Source organism: Halichoerus grypus, chromosome 10, assembly GCF_964656455.1.
Source record: "Halichoerus grypus chromosome 10, mHalGry1.hap1.1, whole genome shotgun sequence".
Classification (NCBI taxonomy): domain Eukaryota; kingdom Metazoa; phylum Chordata; class Mammalia; order Carnivora; family Phocidae; genus Halichoerus; species Halichoerus grypus.
In genome coordinates, this window is record NC_135721.1 from 86,923,472 (window position 1) to 86,943,672 (window position 20,201).

General features: G+C 39.2%; 1 protein-coding gene across 50 annotated transcripts in view; it reads right to left on the reverse strand.

Moving 5' to 3' along the window:
• Positions 1–1,613: 1,613 nt before the first annotated feature.
• Positions 1,614–20,201, reverse strand: part of MAP4K4 (mitogen-activated protein kinase kinase kinase kinase 4) — a 191,025-nt gene continuing 172,437 nt past the window's right edge. For 28 of the 50 annotated variants that reach the window (XM_078056775.1, XM_078056766.1, XM_078056777.1 and 25 more), the window contains 7 exons: positions 17,634–17,777; positions 11,086–11,220; positions 8,587–8,687; positions 6,876–7,025; positions 6,157–6,316; positions 5,271–5,410; positions 1,614–3,266 (listed from right to left, as the gene is read on the reverse strand). In XM_078056775.1, coding sequence (XP_077912901.1) covers positions 3,183–3,266; positions 5,271–5,410; positions 6,157–6,316; positions 6,876–7,025; positions 8,587–8,687; positions 11,086–11,220; positions 17,634–17,777 — 914 coding nt within the window. In that variant the 3' untranslated portion in view covers positions 1,614–3,182. Of the gene's footprint in view, positions 3,267–5,270; positions 5,411–6,156; positions 6,317–6,851; positions 7,026–8,586; positions 8,688–11,085; positions 11,221–17,633; positions 17,778–20,201 lie in introns of all 50 variants that reach the window. The other 22 variants (XM_078056742.1, XM_078056731.1, XM_078056779.1 and 19 more) reach the window with 1 other exon arrangement.

Consider the following 20,201-nt stretch of genomic DNA (forward strand, 5'->3'; position numbering starts at 1 on the left):
ACATAACATGTGCATGAGGAAAAAGACACTGCACTCAATACAGAGTTACTCTGATTTAAATACAGAAAGGTATTACTTATTAAAGCTTTGACTACACCTACAGACATATCTGTATTTTGTTTTGAAGAGCAGTGCTAAATATAAATAGTTTAATGTTCCATGTTTAATGGTATCATAATACTGTTTTCTTTTGTAATTTTGCCATCTTGGCACTTTTGTGAAGTCACTACCCTGTTAAAGGAAAAAAACAAACAAACCATCCCTTCTCTAGAAGAATGACATTTCACCTGTTCATAATCTTTTATGGAGAAACCTAACTGAGCACCTGTATGAAGCTGCAGCAACACAATCTGGTTTACGAGGTGCTGAGGCTGGGAAGGCAAGGAAAGTACACACCAGAAACCTGTCCCCTGCCCCCGCCCCAGGACAAATGGGTGTCTGACCTCAGGTGACTTAAGCCCAGAGACAGCCGTGATCGCATTCATGCAAACACCACCAGAGTGCTGTCGGGGGGCCTCTTGCTGCTGCACGAGCAGGACAGGCCCGATTCTGGCTTGAGCTCAGACCCTATCACCTCGGAAAGGAAATCCAGTTTTTGTCAAGTTCTAACTATGCAGTAATTCCAATGAAAAACCATTTGTCTTTATCTGGTCACCCCCCTTGGCTTACAGCTTCAAGTCTTTCAAGTCTGTATACGTAAGACTGTGATGCCTCCGTCTTTTCTGTCTTCCTTGGTGGTATCAGAAGTTTAGTGGGTTTTTTTGTTGTTGTTGTTTTTTTCCAGACACCTGCTCAACTTTACCTGTCCGTGAAGTCATGGGAGAGGCTACAATCAACCCAGCCATTGAGTTATTTCTCCTCTCAGCGTGCACACATGTTCACTGTGGCACATTTCATCTTACTCGAAAAGCCAAAACATGCAGGGAATCACCAACAGTAATTTGATTCTGACTGAATTCCTGTGGTGATGGCATCTGGCCCATCCCAAAAGTCCCTTCCACAGGTGGGATTAAGTCTTCAATCTTCTCTATGTTAACTACAAATTAGTAGAAAAGAACTAGTCCTCTCTGCTTTGGACATGAGCATCACTCCAAAGTCTTAGAGATGGGAAAACCTTTCCCAATGCCTTGTCCTTTTCAAAAGAAGGCAAGGCTTTCTCAGCTTATCTTGTCTTTGTGGGTAGGTACATCTGTATTGTGTCTGCATCTGTGAGTATATCTATTTCTTGCTAGGTTTTTGTAATTCCAGGACAACCTTCGGCAAAGATGCTGAACCAGGAGGAAGAGAATGATAGGGGTCAAAGTGGATGCCAAATAGGATGAGAATGCTGGGCAAAGCCTTGACAGATAGGTGCAAATGACTGTTATCTTTTTGGGAGGAAAATCTTCCTTTTTCATGTTGTAAAAGAAACTTAACCACAAAGGAGGATTAAGCCTAGGAAACACCAAGTTCTGTTTGGTAAACAAAGTTTAAAGCCACAATCACGCAATATTCCCACTCCAAACTCAACCAGAGGAAAGTAAACTGGCAGAGCCAGGACACCGAGCATTGCTCCTTTACCAAGAGATTAACAGTCTCAGAGGAATTGAGTGACCATGAAGCCATAAAACAAATTATTACCCAAGACATTTATTACAAATGTCATGAACATATTCATAAAGTAAAACTGGTTTAAAAAACAGAGAGAGAACAAGAGAGCAAGGGAGAGGAGAAAAGCCAGGGCTTTGATATTACAACTAAAACACAGGAAGATGCCATCTTATGAATAAGCAGTATTAACTACATTCTTAAAATAGTTTTAGTGCATTGCATTTTTAGAAAAGGGAAAAACCACCCCTCCCCCACCCCAAGAAAAGGTTCCTGCAACACCGAACAGTTTGTGTGACTATTCTAACATGACCATCCGTCTGCTACCAAACCCCGAATTGAGAACAATGAGGCCTCTTATGTTGCAGGCCACGTTTGCCCATCAACCACTAATGGTGCATCTGGTGAAAACAAAGCATTCTGCTCTCTGAACTGAGAAAACAGATTGCATCTGTCAGCATGATGAAGCCATACGGCTATTTCCCATCTTCAGGGACAATTTCTCTCGTGCCTACTGAAACCTGTGACAAAATTAACAGTCAAACTTCAATCTGATAGTTTTGGTATTAAGATTAAATTAAACATTAATGTTTTCCTCCAAAAAACATAGAAACTAAACCACCTCTTAATGCATTACAAATAATGAGGTAGGCAAAAAAATAAACATGTGGTTGAAAAATTTCTTTTCCTCTGCAAGTGCAGACTGTGGTAAAACTGTTGTCGCGCTTCTAGGTTTAAACAAAAATTAAACCTTTAACTGAGGCAGTGCTAATACTGTCACACAACACAGTTCTGGCCATTATACAAATGCACACATTTTCTCTTTTTTTTTTTTTTTTTTTAAAGAACCATCTGCACATGATTTAGGCAAAACCTGGTACACAGAAAAATGACTGAGTTTTTGGCCAAGCCAAAAAAAAAAAAAAATCCAAATAAACAAAATGGGACCCCCTTAACCCACCCACCCTGCCTCCCAAGCCCCACCCACAAAGGTTATCCTAGTAACTGTCTTTCACATTTTATAAATATTAACTTCTTAAACCTGCACCTTCTTCTTTGACCACATATTGTCACATTACAAAAAAGAAATGTCAATTAAATACACTGTTAATGTTACTATATTAAATCTGCTCTCTGCTTCAGCAAACTGCTCGTTAGACCACCATTTTACACCTCCGTGTGCCCACTTCCAACAAAACCAATGGCATGTTCATAGTCTCCACCTTCCATACCCACAAGACAGAGTCATTCAGAGACAAGGAATTCTGGAGCTGAAGGAAAGGCATTTGCTTTCTGGTCTGATGCTCAATCCCAAACACTTATAGCACCTGATGGTAGAATGTGAACAGCACCAGCTGCATTGCAGCCTTGATTTATTTTCGAGTAGGGAAAAGAAGAGAAGGGGGATAAACTGGTAAGAGGTGCAAGAAAGGAAACAAAACGAAACGAAACAAAACAAAAAACCCCACACATGGTGTCCGCACACACAGCTGTCCTGGACCACACCGGTGCAGCTCTGAGCTCCAGTTGCAAGGAATTCCAAGTTCTCAGGATCCTGAAGACTCTGGGGACCAGCAAGCCTCATCGCACTGCTTCTACCAGCTCAGAAGAGAAGTCCTGCCTAATGTCATGAAGTAAACCTGACTACTGCCACCAGACCGAACAGAGGCAAAGAAGACCTGCAAAAGCAAGAGAAAAAAAGAGGGAGAGATTTACCATGAAAACACAACCCAGTCCTCAGGAGCAATGCTTCCTACAGTTGCTAGGCAGATAACCTAGAGCCACTGCCACCTCAACAGCTCCAAATGCAGGAAGCTTAAAAGCCCAAAGGCCCTTTCCAAAAGAAAATCTGAGATGATATCAATTTATCATATGTAAGTAGTCATCATCTCTGTCGGCAATTTTTATTACAACTAAGAAGGCTAACACTGCCATATTGTGAGAACTCAAAAGAAAGAAACTGATATTTCTGAAATTGAGCAATTTCTTTTTACCTCCACTGCTAATAACATCTAAAAGATAAATGTGTCTGGGAAAACACAATGAGCAATGGAGAGGACTCCTCACCAACCTGCTTTTTCTTTTTTAAAAATTTTTTTTTAATATTTTAAAGATTTTATTTATTTATTTGACAGAGAGAGAGTTAGCGAGAGCGGGAACACAAGCAGGGGGAGTGGGAGAGGGAGAAGCAGACTCCCCGCCGAGCAGCAAGTCTTTTTAAATTTATTATGATTTTGTCTGTCAATCAGCATCTGGAAGACAATTCTTCCAGAAGTCACATTGTGGGGCTCGATCCCAGGACCCTGGGATCACGACCTGAGCCGAAGGAAGACGCTTAATGGCTGAGCCACCCAGGTGCCCTGCCTTTTCTCTTTTAAAAAACTAAGCTAAAATGTATTAGTTATTTCACAAGACTCTCTAGTCAAATTATGACAATTTACTTTTGGGCCTTTTATTAATAGACTTTAAGGGATGTAACATTATAAATAATAAAAATATCTAAACGCCCGAAGTTCAAAGAAGATTATAGTTACGGCTACATTAAATATACTCAGGAAAATACAAGCCAAAAAGCTGGCAAAATCCTGGATTGGGTCGGAGGTTGTATGGGGTTTCAAGGTAAACAATTTGGGAGATACTATTAGAAAAAAATGTGAACTCCATTAGTAAATGAGCTATAGGACTGCAGGAAAGTGGGCTGGTGGTGATGCAGCTTATTTAGTGAGCAGGTAGTTAGGCAGGAGGACCACCCAAGGACAGATCCACAGCTCCTTTATCAAGCTGAATTTTTAAATTTAATCTGAGCAGTCAATCAGTGGGCCAGTGGCTAGGATATTTAATATATTTTAATGTGAAGCAAGAGGTGGAAACGTTCTTAAGAGGCAAATTCCTAAGGCTGCAATGGGCTGCCTCAGGTGGGCAGAGGCTTTCCATCCAGGTGGATGGATGAGAAAGAAAGTTGGGCTTGGTAAAGGCCAGGCCCACCTGGAGGTCCTTCTCAAAGCAGGTGGGATGGGTCAACACCCAAGGCCATCCAGCTGCTTCACTCCAAAGCTGGCTTAGGGAGGGGCTTCCAGGGAGAAAGTAGGCCCTGGAGGAGACAAGGATGTGGCCAGTTTTGAAAACCAAAGGTTTTAAATGGGGCTTTGAAGCCTTGGGGTCTCAGCTGCAGGAGAGGCCCATGCTTCTGCATAAAATGATTTATGTGGTTAGGTATTTCTGACATGCGAACTATAGTTATTTTACTATTCAGAAGCAGACAAGTGGTCTGATGCATATCAAGGGAGAGGAAACTTTTACCTACCCAAATTTGCAAGGGGGTTCCTTCCAATCACAAAAGAATCCCATTCATTTAAATTGGCAGCTTTAACCTTCCCTGTCCCTAAACCCAAACATAGCTCACACAGATTACCTAATGGGGTTAAAAACAACCACCACAAACAAACCAACATATAATGATTTCGGCGGAGGTAAGTATCTCTTGTCCCCTTATAAGCAAACACAAAATAGAATATACTCCATCCCCCATAAACAGGTTTAAAAAGTCACTACTAAAACATTGCTTGATGAATTTATTTCAGAATCTATCAAAACCCCAAGAAAAGGCTTCACCAAACTCCATGGAAAATAAACCATTACTAAAGCTAGTAGTAGCTAAAAAGAAGTTGTAAGGAAACCATTACCTTGTCATTGCGTTCACATAAGAATTTTAGTCTTTGAGCCCTTTTGTGCATAAACACACCATCCAAGTGACCAGTTTCCACAGATCGGATCTCTATGGCCTTTTCTCCCCAGCCCATCGTCTGATTGGATCGAATATATGCTTTTTGAGAAGAGGGGAAAACATGTAATTGTTAGATAAGGAAACAGCCATGAAAAGATGCTGCTCTTATAATACACACATACCTGCATGTCTAGCACTTAAAGACTTTTGTTTTTAAGGAACTTTGCTTTTGTAACCTTTTAAAGTTTATCCTGGGAAGTGGTAATTTGAATTCCCGACATGGTTCATGCTTATCGTGAGCAATGACCCACTGGATGCAGAGTTTTGCGCTCATATTTTTATGAAACCAGTCGTGAAGAAGGCAGGAAGAAGTGATGAAGAGAGACAGTGACTAACTGCAATGAAACCAGAAGAAGTCGGGGATATAAACTGAAAATTTCAGATATCAGCCTTTCTGCCTCTTTATTCTTGAATGTACGCTGGAAGATCAAGAGGCTGTGTTTCTAGTTGTGGCTCTGCCACTCAAAAGAACAAGTCCCTTACGCTTTTTCTCTCACCTTACTTTCCACAAATCAGTCAACAACATCTGTTCTATTCCCTGGATGTCTTAAGGATTAAATGACAAGAGTTTTAAAAAGTGTTCAATAATTACTTGGATTTTGTTTTAAAATAGACAATGACCAGTCCCATGGTCTACAATCTTACTTGCCACCATCTATTGCCAACCGTTCTGCTAAATGACCAGAGGGTCTACACAACAGGTAAAACTTGTCTGATAAATATATGCAGTTTTAGAGAAGGCCCCACTTTTACAAGTGCTACCTTTTCCTCTGAGTGATACCTACCTACAGATGTCGGCATCTCTCCCCACTGCAGAACCACATCCTTGGTGATTCTTCCATAGGTATTCACATAAACCCCTTCATCTTCATAGCACACCAGAAGCTCCATGCCATCTGTGTTGGGGAGGATGATGATTGCATGGGGTTTGATGCTACACTGGATCTAGAGAAGAGGAACAAAGTACAGGGAAGTAGGTTTGTGGTTATTTCTATCCCTGCAAAAGTGCTCAAAAGATTGTCTTGGTGAATGCACTGGTTAATATTCTTGGTGAATAAATACAGCAATTGAATAAAATTCTGGAAAACCCATGCAGTATATATCCCAAAGACTACCTTTTACAGGTCATATACTCTACTAGTTCACATTTCTGAGGCCCCTGGAACATATCTGGATTGTGGACTCTATTAAGACATTTTGTTCCCCAAACCATTCCCAACCCAGGGATGTTCTGGCCTGCCAGCAACTGCCCCAAATCCATCCCATGTTAGTCAAAGCCAGGGCTAAGAGGTTTTCAGGAGGGCCTCACAGAGCCGGGAGAATGGATTTCCACTTGTCTCAGAGCATGCAGCTACTGAAAATGGCACATCGTTTAAATACTCACCCCCATACCAAGGGGAAGCAAGGAATCCCTGCTTGTGTTAGTTCATTAAGCAGAGTAAAGAAAAAAGTCAAAACAAAATGAAGCCAGTCAACCAACCATAGAGTGTGGGTTCTTTCTTACGTGTGTTGGTAGATAAATGTCATAGACGGATCCTGAATCCACATCTACAGCATGGAATCCAGCACAGGATCCATAGATCACTTTCAACCTCTGGCCTTCCTCCACAGTGAGATCCACCAGCAATGGCTTATGTACCAGTTCTCCAAATGACTACAAAGAAGTAGTAGACAGAGTAGAGAAGCAGTAAGACAGAGTAGAACTTATTTCTGATAGATCAAACTAGAGAAGCCAAACCCAAGGTACTCAGTTATTCAATTACTGAGCTACTCTGGCAACAACCATAAGCAAAAATACTCTAGAAAATAAGTCTTTTTAAATTTATTATGATTTTGTCTGTCAATCAGCATCTGGAAGACAATTCTTCCAGAAGTCACACTGCAAATCCCCCTAGTTGGTCCAAGAATTCCACTCTGTTGTTTGCCTTGGTGACAAATACATCTAGAGTGAAATAATCAGGACTTTCTGTAGTATACTGTTCAACTATTCAGAGGCAGGCAATGGAGAAAGAGGAGGAGTTGTGGGAGTCACATACTGAGAATTTTTAGTAAGGTCATCATAGTCACCATACAGACTTCTACTTTCATTTCTCGACTAGAGTGATACAGTGATGAAAAGCTGTACTGCAAGAGCCTGCATGACCTATAATGGACTGAGTGACCCCAGTTCTTCATTAGTATCAATACCTACAGCTCACAAGACAGACTTAATATATTTATAAAAGCAACTCAGAGAGTACACCTGGCATATAAAGGATATTAAGACCAGATCTCAGAAGACAGCTGTAATTTTACAACCAATTACTTTTAGTCAATAATATGTGGATTTATTTTTTAAGCAAACATGGTAACCCCATTTATCCTGCTTTACTGGGGAATCAAGCAATAAGCAATCTAAATATGTCAATTTTCCAAATACTTGAAGCTTACCCTTAATAAAATGTACCAAAAACTATTTTAAAAAAATAAGTAAATAGAATCATTTTGGATGAAAAATTCTTAATTTCTTGATATGCGCTAAAACAGCCCCAGGGCTATGCTTAAGGTTTTGTGGCTAATATTAGAAATGAGATTATTACTTATAATATCTACTGTCATAGTAATATTTTAACTAAGGATTTCCTAAGTTTGTATCTAATGTAAACTCTAGAATTATAAAAAATACTAAAAATACCCAGAGAAAACTGCTAAGATTTTTCTACAGTTTTTCCCTTAAACAAAAATGATATATTATTCGTGTTAACTTACTTTTTCTATTTAACGTGTAATACATATTCCTTGTGTCATGAATAATTTCTGTAATTTTTAGTACTCTATCGAATAGATATACCGTCAAGCTGCCTACTGTTGGCATAGAGTGTTATCAAAAACATATCTAAATCTTTATACACATGCATGACTTCAGGTAGCAGGTCAAAGTCTACTTTTTAAACAGAGAAGGTGTTATTTTGTTCTTTCTTCTGTTACCATATTGACATATCAAAGTGCCTACCAAATATTTAGCTTTCTCCTTCTCATACTCTGAAGACTCAGAAAGCAGACAGTGAGGCTTATTACATTGGAAATGGCCTCTCTTACGATAAAGTTATACACTGTGTTATTACATAATTTTTAAATGATCAGTTTTAACTGTTTATAGTTTTTAAACTTATCCCCTGGCTCTTGGTCACACATGCATGGCTGATGCTACTTTTAAGTACACTTGATGCTGTTACCTTAAAGGCCATAAATTTGTGATACGGCTTGGGTGCCCACGCATAGACCTCCACAGAACTCTTCAAAGCAATTACCAGAAATTTGATTCTTTCATATTTTACTGAAAACAACAAACATAAAACAAGAGAAGCACAAGTCAGAATCAACATGGAACTCCAAATTCTGTTGTCTTTTGCAAACTTTATAAATATGCCTTCTTTTGAGTCATTCAGACCAACAGGAGAAAAATACTGAGTGATCAAACCTCAGAGTTTCCTTTTCCAATACTTTTATGTACGATTCAGGCTGTTCCCATCTTTCTTGATGATGTATGGGACTCAATCAACTCCAATACTCTGGTTACTATCAGTGAGTACTTTCACTAATGTTTCTAATCTTCTTAGATTGCAAGTATTTAATAATCAAGGACAATGCCAGCCATACCACTCTCAAGTCTTAAGGGCTCAGTATTACTTCAAAAGGATAATAGTGCGGTTAATCAGTTAAGTATCACTTTGAACCACTTCTTGATCTACAGAGGTAGTGACTACTTGAATTCCACCTAAAGTTCTGTACAAAAACAGCAGTAGTAAAGGAAATATAGTTGAAAATGCCTTCTTTACATGGCTGTTCTCCTGCAGCCAGGCAACTCTCCTTAAGAACAGACACTCTCTGGGTGTTGTATGTAAGGGATTCATCACTGACTTCTATTCCAGAAACCAGTACTACACTATATGTTAACTAATAAAATTTAAATTAAAAAAATAAATAAAAAATAAGTGTGGTTACAGCACTGTAAACAAACAAACCCCAGATGCTCTGAGGGGCTGTGACCACAAATGTAGCTCTATTAGTTTCTTTATAAGCTATCCAATGTCACACTACTACTTGATTTCTTTGTACATGAGAGATGACTTGTTAACTTGATAACTCTCCTTGTTAAATTCCATATACAGTCACTATTCAAATAAATCACTGACATTAATATTAAGAAACAAAGGATTACAAGAGGTTGTCCAAAGCAGTGCTGCTTAATAAAATCTTCTGCAATGATCAAAAGGTTTTATATGTGTGTACTGTTAATAGGATAGCCACTAGTTATATGTGGCCACCGGGCACCTGGAATGTAATAGTGTCACTGAGGAACTACATTTTAAAGTTTATTTCACGTTAACTAATTTAAATATACATTTAAATAGCCCCTCTTCTTGATGGCAACTATAATGTACAGCACAGGTTTTGATAAACGGAATATAATTTCCTGAAAGTATAAAGACAATGAATGAATGGTATTGCACACTCTTATCTCAGAAAATGTTTTGATTCATTCTGTAAGAATGACAGGCCTGAGGATTGCTGTTTTGTTCCAACAAAAAGCCCAGCACCGCCTAACACATTTGCCTCTAGCTCCCCTTGTAGGATAATCTATTCTTGTACATTTCACCTGTTTTGATCTGTTTCATTAAATTTAGACTTAGATGATTCTTGTTACACCTCAAGAATTCTTTCACATAAACTCCTAATCCCAAAATTTAATCAAGGAGATAGTACTACTTTTTAGTAATACAGAATCACTCCAATATTGGGGTAGCTCCTGCAGTCATTACTAACCAATGCGCTGAGAGTTGTAGACAGATTATATCAATAAGAAGAAAATGTCAAAGACTGTAATATTCTCGGAAGCAGAGGAACTGACTATAGCATATACTTTATAAACATAGAAAAAATAAAACATACTAGCAGAAATCAGTATATAATAGGACTCTTACTTTAGTCAGTCATAGGTATATAGAGACGATTTGTTGCTTTTTCAAATTCTATTACAATATATCATCTCTCCCATAAAAGTTCAATTTGGCTAAGTTCCATTATTTCCCCTTTATTTCCAACATTAATACTAGTATTTTGATTTTCTTCATACATAAAAAATTTGTTTTGGTTTTGTTCTTTTAAGCTCTTATTACATAAGAACCACAGCATGCAAGCCAGCAAGAAAAAAAAACAAGACAGTTGCTATGAAACACTGGCTGACCAGCCTGATTCATTTAGTAGTTAGAGCACAGTAGCTCTGCACAGTGCACTTCATTCAAAACGACAAGCCATAGCTCTTTGGTCAAACTCTCAAACTATCTATCAGTGACTGCCAAGAACCCAAAGTCCTCTAAATGGAGAATAGGCCTGGAGCGCAAAGCAAGAATCCAAATTGGCTGGCTTTCCTTTGGCAAGGTTTCCTTAGAGAGGTTCTTGTGGCCACAGCTTGCAGAGAAGAATGTGGACTGTCAAAGAGGAAGGGTGAAAAGCCTCGCTTACAGGATGAACTGTGAGGATGAGACGGACAGAGGACAGGGTGAGCAGCAGGAATGAATGGTGCTATGCTAAAAGGTGCACTGTGAGTCTAGATGACACTTCAGGATTAGAAGATGCCTTAGAAACATAATCGCAGAAATGAGCGAGGGGGATCAGAAACAACACTAACTAAACCCTGCAAAACAAAACCTCATGACTCTCCTGGAACTTACCAACTTTATAGTGTACACATCCTTCCAAATCTCCCACGGTTGTCCATCCCTGCTTCTTCTCAACTTCTGGATCATTGTGAAGTATTTTATTTCTTAACCAGGACAAATAGTAGACACGTAACTTATCCTTTTTGCCTAGCAAAACAAATATAAATATTTTACATGCATATTCAAAGTAGATACCATCATTAATAACAATAGTAGCCAAAGAAACGTCAATGAACAACAAATATCCTTCTAAGGGAACCATCTCTATGAATTTTACTAGAACCTCAATTTAAGCTATTCAGATGGACTTTGAAACTCCTATAGAATTATTATCAAGTATAGGACTGAGTTAGAAGGAAAGATTTTATTTATTTATTTATTTATTTGAGAAAGAGAGACACTGAGAGGATGAGAGCGGAGGGGCAGAAGGAGAGAGAGAATCCTAAGCAGGTTCCACGCCCAGCGCAGAGCCTGATGCGGGGCTTGATCTCACGACCCTGAGAGCGTGACCTGAGCTGAAATCAAGAGTCGGATGCTTAACCAACTGAGCCACTCAGGAGCCCCAAAAGAAAAGGTTTTAAAAGAATAAAGAACTTAGACTTATGTAAACAGTCAGTATTCATAAACCACAAAGTAATACAAACACCTACACAGCAATACAACCAATAGAACTTATAAAGCGCTTTCACAAGTATAATGTCCTCTGATTCTCAAAACTCTCTGGAGTAGCTATTATTTCTCATTAGACAGCATAGAAAGATTAAATAAATCACCCAAGGCAGGGACTCAAATCCAGCAAAAAGCCATAAACTGGAGATTGGTACAACTTAGAGAGCTGACAGAGGACTCACAACCTATAAATCACTTAGAAGAGAGAAAACCCAATAGAAAAAGTGGGCAATCAACTACAACAGGCAAAAGAAGTTATCACATAGATACCTAAAAAAGGTACTTGCTCTCAATAGTCAATTAGTGAATGCATATTAAAACCATAATTATATATAATTTCATATATCAGGGTGTCTAGAATTAAAAAAAACAGCAGTACTAAAAAAAACAACAATAGTACTAAAAGTAGGGAAGGTGGAGGAACTAGAAACTAGTGTTAACTGTTAGAACCACTTTGAAAAGTCTGACATTATCTAATAAAGTAGGATATACGCATACCCTACTTATGATCCAGTAATTTCTCTAATATAAATGTGTGTGTATGAGCCCCCAAATACAAATGAGAATGTTCATAGCAGCATTGTTCCTAAGAGCTGTAAACAGCAAACACAAACATGTATCAACAGTAGAACAAATAAATTGTGGTACAGTCATACACAGAAATGAAGTGGAACAAAATAGCTCTATGAGCAACAACAACAAAATGATGTTGAACAAAAGAAACTAGACATACTGACAAGCTTAAAAAGAAAAATCATATGATCATATCAACAGATGCAGAAAAAACATCTGACAAAACCCAATATCCATTTCATGATCGAAAACTCACAGCAAATAGGAATAGAGGGAAACTGCTTCAATTTGCTAAAGAACACGTATAAAAAACTTATGGCTAATACCATACTTAAAGGTGAGAAACTAGATACTTTCCTCTTTAAGAACAAGGGAAGGGTGTCTCCACTTGCCAATCCTAAACATCAAAGTAGATGTCTTAGCTAATGCAATAGGACAAAGGAAACAAACGGTATACAAACTGGGAAGGAAGAAATACAGGATTATGTAAGTAGAAAATACCAAACAACTGGCTAAAAAAAAAATCCTGTAACTAATAAAATGATTATAGTAAGGTTGCAAGTTATAAGGTTCATACATAAAAGTCAATTGCTTTCCTATATACTTGCAATAAGCAATTGGAAATTTGAAATTAAAAACACAGCACCATCTACAGAAAAACTAAAAACAGGGGTGGCCTGAGTGGCTCAGTCAGTTGAGTGTCTTACTCTTGATTTTGGCTCAGGTCATGATCTCAGGGTTGTAAGAGCAAGCCCTGCGTCAGGCTCCATGCTCAATGGAGAGTTTGCTTGAGATTCTCTCCCTCTCCCCCACCCCTCTTTAAAAAATTAATACATCTTTTTTAAAAAAGCACTAAAGGGGTGCCTGGGTGGCTCAGTTGGTTAAGCGACTGCCTTCGGCTCAGGTCATGATCCTGGAGTCCCAGGATCGAGTCCCGCATCGGGCTCCCTGCTCAGCAGGGAGTTTGCTTCTCCCTCTGACCCTGCCCCCTCTCATGTGCTCTCTCTCTCTCTCAAATAAAATCCTAAAAAAAAAGTAAAAAAAGCACTAAAGTCAAAGGATATACTTAGTTATAAATCTAACAAAGGAGCCTTAAATAAGATCTCTATGAGGAAAACTATAAAACTCTGAAGAAAGAAATTAAAGGAGATCTAAACAGATGGAGATATATTCAATGGTCATGGATAAAACTCAATATTGCTACAGGATCAGTTCTACTCATCTAGGGAATCAATGTAATCCCAATCAAAATCCTATCAAGTTATTTAATACATATTGATAAGCTGACTCTAAGTTTATATGGAAAGGCAAGAGCCAGAACAGCCAACACAATATTGAAAAAGAACAACTTTGGAGGGCTGATACTATGTGACTTCAAGATTTATTATAAAGCTAAAATAATCGAGACAATATGGTATTAGCAAAAGGAAAAACAGATCAATGGAACAAAACAGAGAGCCCAGAAATAGACCCACACAAAACACTGATGTGGATGTGGAGCAAAAGGGACTCTTCATTTGAGGCCTGTAGAAAATCAAAACGATACAGCCACTTCGGAAGACAGGCTGGCTATTTCTTACAAAGCTAAATGTAGCCTTATCTTACGCTCCAGCAGTCATGCTCCTAGGTTTTTAACTAAACACATGAGTTGAAACCTTATGTCTATGCAAAAAGCTGTCCACAGATATTTATAGCAGCTTTATTCATAATTGCTAAAATTTGGAAGCAACCAAGAGGTCTTTCAATAAGTGAATGGATAAACAAAGTGGCTCATCCACACAACAGATTATTCAGCAACTAAAGAAACGCACTATCAAGTCATGAAAAGACATGGAAGAACCTTAAATACATACTGCTAAAGAAAGACACCAGTCTGAAAAGGCTACATACTACATGATTCCAATTATGACATTCTGGAGAAGGTCATATAGAGAGCCAAAAAAAACAAAAAAACAAAAAAAAACAGTTGTTGCCAGGGACTTTGGGGGAGAGATGAATAAATGGAGCACAGGGGATTTTTAGGGCAGTGAAATCAGTCTGTAATGGTGGATAATTATGTGTTTGTCAGAACCCTGAACTGTACAACACAAAGAGTGAACCCCAATGTAAACTTCAGACTTTAGTTACTAATAATAATATTGTTAATATTGGTTCATCAATTACAACAAATGTATTACACTAATGTGATACACTAATGCAGATGATAGGGAAAACTGGAGGTGGGGGTGTAATATGGGAATTGTCTATATTTTCTGTTCAACTTTTCTGTAAACTTAAAGGTGCTCTTCAAAAAAACGCAGCCAGACACAAAAGAATGCTTACCATTTTACCATTTATATCAATTCACTTCAATGAAGGTAAAACCAACCTAATGTATTTTAAAAGACAGTGCTTCCCTCTGGGGACCAGGGGGGCAATGACTGGGAGGCAGCAGAGTGGGTACTGCAGGGGAGCTTCTGGGCTACTTGGGATTGTTGCATTTCTTCACCAGGGTAGGTGAATGGATCCTAGGTGGATGGATTCTAACTGTGACAATTCACTGAGTATATACTTATAATCTGTGCACTTTCTGTATTACATCTTGCACTTTAATCTTTTTAGGTTTTGAAGACTTTTTGAATGTGGGAAAATATTCAATAAAATGTTAAATGAAACAAAAACCATGTAGTTTTATGTATATAATGTTTCATTCCCATATTGTGATAAATATTTACAGAAATAAGAAGGAGGAGGGGCGCCTGGGTGGCTCAGTGGGTTAAGCATCTCTGGCTCAGGTCATGATCCCAGGGTCCGCTCAGCAGGGAGCCTGCTTCTCCCTCTCCCTCTGCCCTTTCCCCTGCTTGTTCTCTCTCTCTCTCCCTAATAAGTAAATAAAATCTTTAAAAAAAATGAGGAGGAAATATAAAAAAAAGTCAACAAGAGTTGTCTGAGATGGGGTAGCATTTTGTTTTATTCTTCCTAAGTTTTTTCTATTTTCAAAGCTTCCCAAAATTAACATATTACCTTCATGATTGTAGAAACCATTGCAAAAGAGGAAAAGAGGGGCATTTGGGTGTCTCAGTTGGTTAAGTGACTGCCTTTGGCTCAGGTCATGATCCCAGAGTCCTGGGATCAGGCCCTGCATCAGGCTCCCTGCTTAGTGGGGAGTCTGCTTCTCCCTCTCCCTCTGCCACTCCCCCTGCCTGTGCTCTCCTGCTCTCTCTCTGTCAAATAAAATCTTAAAAAAAATAAAATAAAATAAGGAAAAGAATACAGAAAAGTAGACCAAAAAATTTTTACTGCTGTCAGCTGATCAGTGATCCCCATAAATCGTCTTGTTCAATGGATCACAAAATGAAGTTTAAATCATTTTTAGCAGCAGATTTATATTTCCTCTAATTTTAAACCTACTCCCTGTCAACACTCAAGTTGTAAATGGCTGCTTTCTCATTTAAGTATGAGATGGATGGAGAAATTTCTGCATTTCAACAAAGGTCTTTTACTTACAACCAAAAGCCTATTTGAAAACTAAAATAACTCTGAGAAATGTTACATATAAACAAATGTAAGAAGCTGAGTTAGCAGATGATTAAATCAAAATTGCTGCTGGTTATTGTAAGACCTATTTAAAGTGTTTCAATTTTGCATACTCTTGACTCCAGCAATAATACAAATTATTAGGAAATTATTATCTATGCAACATGGATACGTATGCACAATGGTTAAGTAAGTTACGAGATGTACGTGAAAATGTTTACATGAGAGGGAAAAAAAGGGCTAAACTAAAAGACAAGAGAAGTAAATAAATTTTAGAGTATGTATGCAAAGAAACACTCTATAGCCACATAAAACAGATGTCATAGAGAAATGTTTAATAACATGGAAAGAGCAAGCCACATGATCTGGACAAACCAGAATGAATAAGATACACCCTCACTTCACTACAGTGGTTACCATGGCAGCTAGATGGGGCAGGGGATGCTAACCACAAGTACAAGAGTGTATTTAACACCTGTTAAAAGTAACTCATCAGGGCGCCTGGGTGGCTCAGTTGGTTAAGCGACTGCCTTCGGCTCAGGTCATGATCCTGGAGTCCCAGGATCGAGTCCCACATCGGGCTCCCTGCTCAGCAGGGAGTCTGCTTCTCCCTCTGACCCTCCTCCCTCTCATGCTCTCTGTCTCTCATTCTCTCTCTCGCAAATAAATAAAATCTTAAAAAAAAAAAAAAAAAGTAACTCATCAGCTCGTGGGTGTCATTATTATGTAATTATTCTCTCATTATTATTTTCTGTATGTTTGAAATGTTGCATAACCATTTTTACGCAGAATTTCCCCCTTTAAGTCTGTATTGAGTGTGTGTACACTTAAAGATGAGAAGTTAAAAACTGAAGAGTCAATAGGTATAGTATCTCTGGATGATTTTACATTTCATTTCTCCTACTTGCTTTTCTGACTAGTTTCTTATTTTCTAGAATAACATATATTACATAATTTATATGAAAAAAATACTCTCTAAAAAGCAACTTATGAGGGCACCTGGGTGGCTCAGTCATTAAGCGTCTGCCTTTGGCTCAGGTCATGATCCCAGGGTCCTGGGATCGAGCCCCGCATCGGGCTCCCTGCTCTGTGGGAAGCCTGCTTCTCCCTCTCCACTCCCCCTGCTTGTGTTCCCTCTCTTGCTGTGTCTCTCTCTGTCAAATAAATAAATAAATAAAATCTTAAAAAAAAAAAAGCAACTTATGTAAGTGTTAACTGATGTAAGAAAAAAAACATAATATGGTACTTTTACCATCGTGGCAGAGTTCCTTCTGCATGAAAAGAGTCCTGTGGGTGGAAGTGGGCACAAACCTACATGCTAGAGAAGCCACATTAAGCCCCACAAGCGCCAGGGCAGAGAGTGGTCACGTGGAAGAGGTCTACTAGACAGTGCATGTCAAGACTGCTCTTTAGAGGAGCCACAGATTCAGGGTGTACTTGTCAGTCACATCTGAATACATTTTTCTATCACCTTATTGTAAAACCATGCTATGGTTTTACCTCATTTAGCCATTACTTCAAAAAATGACCTAGGGGCACCTGGGTGGCTCAGTTGGTTAAGGGTCTGCCTTCAGCTCAGGTCCGGATCCCAGGGATCCTGAGATCAAACCCCACGTCCGGCTCCCTGCTCAGTGGGATGCCTGCTTCTGCTTCTCCTTCTCCCTCTGCCCCCCCACCTTGTGCTCTCTTTCTCTCAAATAAATAAATAAAATCTTTAAAAAAAAAAGAAAAAAGAAAGAAAGAAAGAACTAATGGAAGTTTAGTGCTGGGAAGCAATCCTGCTTTACTAAATGAACACTTACCAGATATCGTCACCAAGACATTCAAGCCTTCAAGGACATCCATCTGCTGAAATCTTCTTCGGTTGATCAGAGGATATACCTTCCCTTGGCCACTTCTGTCCAGCAGCATCAGGCCACTCTCTGTACCCACTAACAAATTCACTCCTGTTTCAAGGACACAGAAAGACCTGAATTTTATGCTGTGTTTGGCAAAGTCTGGTTGTATGGAAAGGATAACAGCACCTATCTGGAAAAGAGTGGTTTCCTTAATCACACACAAAAAGAAATGCTTGGAATAGTCAGAGGTTAAAGTGACCAAATGACAACAAATAGAGAAGTGGCAGTTTAAAAAAGGATATAAGAGAAAACACGCACACCACATCCCCTCAATCTCCTGCATAATTCACCAGTTTCCCCGGAATGTTTCGAGCTCACCATCTCCTTGGTGTTACAGATTCTGTATCTCATTAGTCACATTAGACACTTGAACAAACCTTTGTCGGATACCATGACTTCTTCGTGCTTCCTTTATCTGTCTTTATTTTCATCGGCAAACGTCTGGCACAAGCTATAAATAGCCACCTCAAATCCTTACCAGTTTATGACCAATCCATCACTCACCTTAAGGTTTTCTTAAAGACCATTCTCCGTCATCATCAAAAAAGAAACAATGGCACTCAGTCCTCTGTCCCTTGAACTTCTTAGGAATATTAAAATACCGTGACCAACCCATGGGAGCAGTCCTGGCTTCTCTATGTGCTGCCATGGTCTTCCCACTCTCCAGCTGCACTGAGTCTCCTTCCTGGTTTGCACGCACCTTTTCTGCTTCTTAAACACAGATTTCTCCTTTGCTGTCTGTCTGCTGGAGGAGCATCTCAGAACCATCAACTCATAATTCCATACTCCACCTGCTTTTCTACCCGCTGTAAATTTCTACTGAGACCAACTTCTCAACTTTTGCCTTTTCTGTAACAGCACCACCACCTGCTCCATACAACCAGCCAAACTTACCACCAGAACCAGAGGAGACCTCCTTCCTTTCCCTTTCCTCTGCTCTCACCCTACTTGAGGCACTGGCCACCTTGTAACTGACGGACAGAGACTTTAACAGAGGTTGTTACAACACCCTCCCTCTACCTTCTCATGGCAGCAATCAAAACAATCCTAATCTTACAATACTCATTAGGTCCTACCATATTTTCAGAACTATACACTCTCTATAGGTGGGTATAAAAGCCTCAATTTGGCATTCAAATCTCTCCATACCTTGAACCAACTTACTTTTCTCTCTTTATCATTCCCTTATTTCCCTAAATGCCTTGTTTCCTTGACCTCTAACCTTCATTGTCTAAACCAACTTTGTAACATGTAGTACAGATCACCTTATACTCCTACACAATTGGGCACATACATGTTTGCACTGATTCCCTAAACTGGCTAATAAACTCACTGAGACAGAAAGTATCTGTGCTTTTACAAACTGTTCAATCAATAGTTTCAGATAGATGGAAAGACAGGAAAGAATAGCATGTATTTCCTGAATCACAGGATCCATGTTTTATTACACAGACACACACACACACACCCTGCTTCCAGAAAACTTCCAACAAACAACTGTGAAGGCAACAAGGAAACACTCTCCCAGCCCCCACTCAGCTCTGTGCCTGTTCCGTACTGAGCAAGTGAAACCCGAACACTTGGAGGACAGAATCTACCCAAGCAATTCTTGTTGAGGAAACTGGAAGCAACTTTTGGGATCTTGGGGAAGCTGGGAACCTGGAATTTACATATGCAGTTACTATCACTGCCATTCAAAATCAAATAAGAACTTCACCAACTAACAGAGTGCCAGGCTCACGAGGATGACAGTTACCAATATGCCGAAGCACTTTTAGGCTCTAAGCTAACATAACACAATCCCTAGAGTCCTCAAAAAACGTAAAACGTGTAAAGAGGTGCCCATAAATTCTAGACATCTACAGTTTCCGGTAATAGTGTGACCTGAAAAAAGTACCCCATTAAAAATCTATTAGGCATATGATGCAGGTTTCCATCTTGCCCTTGCCCTAAGTTTTATGAGTATCCCTGTCAGTGCTGCCCCACATACACTTCCACCAAATCACAGGTGCTTTCCACCTAGTACAACGGCAGCGAGAACTTGTTAGAGCCTGGCATACTATGAAACAGCTTCCAAAAATTTGAGGGAAGCCTCTCGAATTTTTGGGAAAAGAGAAAAATCTGAGTATTCACTATCCATCTAGAGTGATCCTTAAAAGTAAACAAAACCCTCAAAATATGACCATTTGCACAGATAAGGAAAAAGGCTTATGAATGCATATGGCTCAATCTATCACCTGTAACTAAGATTCTTAGCATGTGCCATCCAGACCAGCCTTGTCCAACAGAACTTTGTACCTCGATGTCGGACGTGTTAGCCAATGGCCACATGTGGCTACTGAGCACCTGAAATATGGCCAGTGCAACTAAAGAACTCAATTTTCTATTTTAATTCATTTAAAGTTTAAATAGCCACATGAGACTAGTGGTTATCATAACAGCCAGTGCAGCTATGGCTGATACTGATATTTT